This window comes from Penaeus japonicus, unplaced genomic scaffold (genome assembly GCF_977035675.1).
Source record: "Penaeus japonicus unplaced genomic scaffold, GWHDUDI00000001_assembly GWHDUDI00000026, whole genome shotgun sequence".
Classification (NCBI taxonomy): domain Eukaryota; kingdom Metazoa; phylum Arthropoda; class Malacostraca; order Decapoda; family Penaeidae; genus Penaeus; species Penaeus japonicus.
The window spans coordinates 31,516,334-31,518,790 of record NW_028234428.1 but is presented as its reverse complement, the minus strand read 5'-3'; the positions used below and the strand labels follow the sequence as shown (position 1 = coordinate 31,518,790).

General features: G+C 30.6%; 1 protein-coding gene across 1 annotated transcript in view; it reads left to right on the top strand.

Moving 5' to 3' along the window:
* Positions 1-2,457, top strand: part of LOC122245036 (uncharacterized) — a 79,557-nt gene that overhangs the window by 70,930 nt on the left and 6,170 nt on the right. The window contains exon 7 of the mRNA XM_086552406.1: positions 7-212. Within this exon, the coding sequence (XP_086408532.1) occupies positions 7-212 (206 nt within the window). The remainder of the gene's footprint in view (positions 1-6; positions 213-2,457) is intronic.

The following is a 2,457-nucleotide window of genomic DNA, read 5'->3' as shown; positions in this document are numbered from 1 at the left end:
TGCCAGCGTCAAGCACCATTCGGGCCTCGAGCAGACCCGCCTCAGCCTGGAGTTCGAGGTGACGAGGAAGCATTTTGTCAAGGGCGAGATGACACTCCGATGCACAGCCAAAATCTCCTCCTTGTACTATAAGACGCAGCAACACAGCTTTGATGGTCAGCTGACCTACTATGTCCCCGTGATGGAGTCAAGGGATATTTCAGCTGTTTCAGGTAGACATTTGGCTGGCTAATAAGGCTACATGAATAGCCTGGGGGTGGAGGTGGGGGGTGGGGGGTGGGGGGTGTAGCCTGGTTGAAGGTAGTATCAAGGATATGGGTTTTTGGTGTTTATTTTGATCAACCTTTTCATTTATCGTTGTGATACTTATTGTTATTGATCCTGTTCTTGTTTTTAATGTTGTTATTGTTATGATTCGTTGATTCTTCGTTATCTCTAAGAATACTATTCGCATCATTATTGGTATTATCGTTGTTATTATTACTGTTATCATTATTACTATAATCAGTTGTAGTAGTAGTAGTATCATTATTATTATCATGATCATTGTTATCATTTTTCTATCATCAATTGTGTGATCATTTTTGTTGTTTTTATTTTTCTTATTATCATCATCATCATCAACATTATCATTTTTATTATCTTTGTCATATAGCTGTCGTAGCCTCATTATTTTCATCATTATAATCATATTTATTATAATTACTACCATTTTTATCATTATCATCATGATTATCACTTTAATCATTACTTTAATCATATCCCCATCATATTTCTTATAATTTTAACTTCATTATCATCATCCTTACTGTTATCTTTAGCATCAATATAATTTTTTGTCGTTATTACTATCGTTATCCTAATCATTATCATTATCATTGTTGTTAGTTTATATCATTATTATTATAGTCATTGTTATCTTTGCTGTTATTAATATCACGATTATCATTATCATTGTCCTTATTATCACTCCTTAATCATTATTATATTCATCATGTCTTTAGTCATCCTTATTATCATTTTCTTTTCATTATTATCATCATTATCCTCAGTAATATCATCATCACTATTAGCTCTTATCACTATCACTATTATTATTATCATTATCATTATTATCATTATTATTATCATTATCATTAGTATTATCATTATTATTATCCTTATCATTAGTATTATCATTATTATCATCATTATTATCATCATTATTATCATCATGATTATTATCATCATTATTATCATCATGATTATTATCATCATTATTTGTTGTTGTTGTTGTTGTTGTTGTTGTTATCATTGTCATTATCATCCTTACCATCATTATAATCATAACCATCATCATCATCATTATTATCATCATAACCATCATCATCATCATTATTATTATCATCATTATTATTACTATTATTTTGTTTTTATCATTGTCATTATTACCCTTACCATCATTATAATCATAACCATCATCATCATCATTATCATCATCATTGTAACTATCATTGTTATTAATACCATCATCATTGTCTTTGATATATCATGACTATAATTACTATCGGTGTTGTTGTTGCTGCAGTTGTATTTATCACAATTACTACTACTATTACTACAATCCCACCTGCAATTACTACTACTACTTCTACTACTACTATTACTAGTACATCTCCAAACAATAAACCTCTTCTTTTATTCATGAATAAAGAGAAATAGACAGACAAGTAGACAGACAGATTGAGAAGTAGATTGATATATTAGTTGTAGTGAAAATAATGCTTACTTATAGATGTTCATAAAGCATGATTTTCATATCAAGTGTGGTTGATATTTTAATCAAAATCAACCTGATTTTTTCCCCAATTATCTTAATTCTTTTTCCTTGAGGTTCTTCCTCCTTCCTCCTCCTCTTGTTGCTGACTTTATTATTTCATCTTCTTCCTTCTTCTGCTTTTTTTTTCCTTTTCATTCCGTATTCCTTCCCTACTTCTTCTTCTTTTACTTCTTATTATTATTCCTCTTTTCTTCTTCTTCTTTTTCCTCCCCTTCTTCTCCTTCTTCTTCTTTTATTTTTTTTTTTTTTTTTTTTTTTTTCTTTTTTTTCTTTTTTTTTTTTTTTTTCTTTTTTTTTTCCTTCTTTCCCTTCTTTTTTTCTGACTTTCTTCTTTCTATTCCTTCTATCCCCCGGCTTTTCTCCTTTCTGTTCTTTTTCTTCTTCTTCTCTTCCTTTTTCTCCATCTTATTCTTATTCTCCTCTTCCTCTTCCCTCTTTTTTACTTCTTCATCTTCTTTTTCTTCTTGTTCTTCTTCTCCTTCTCCTCCTCATCCTTCCTCCTTTTTTTTCTTCTTTTTCCTCTTCTTCTTCTTCCTCTTCTTCTTCCTCTACTTCTTCTTCTTCCTCTTCTCCCTCCTCTACTTCTTCTTCTTCCTCTACTTCTTCTTCTTCTCCCTCTTCTTCCTGTTCCCTTTTTT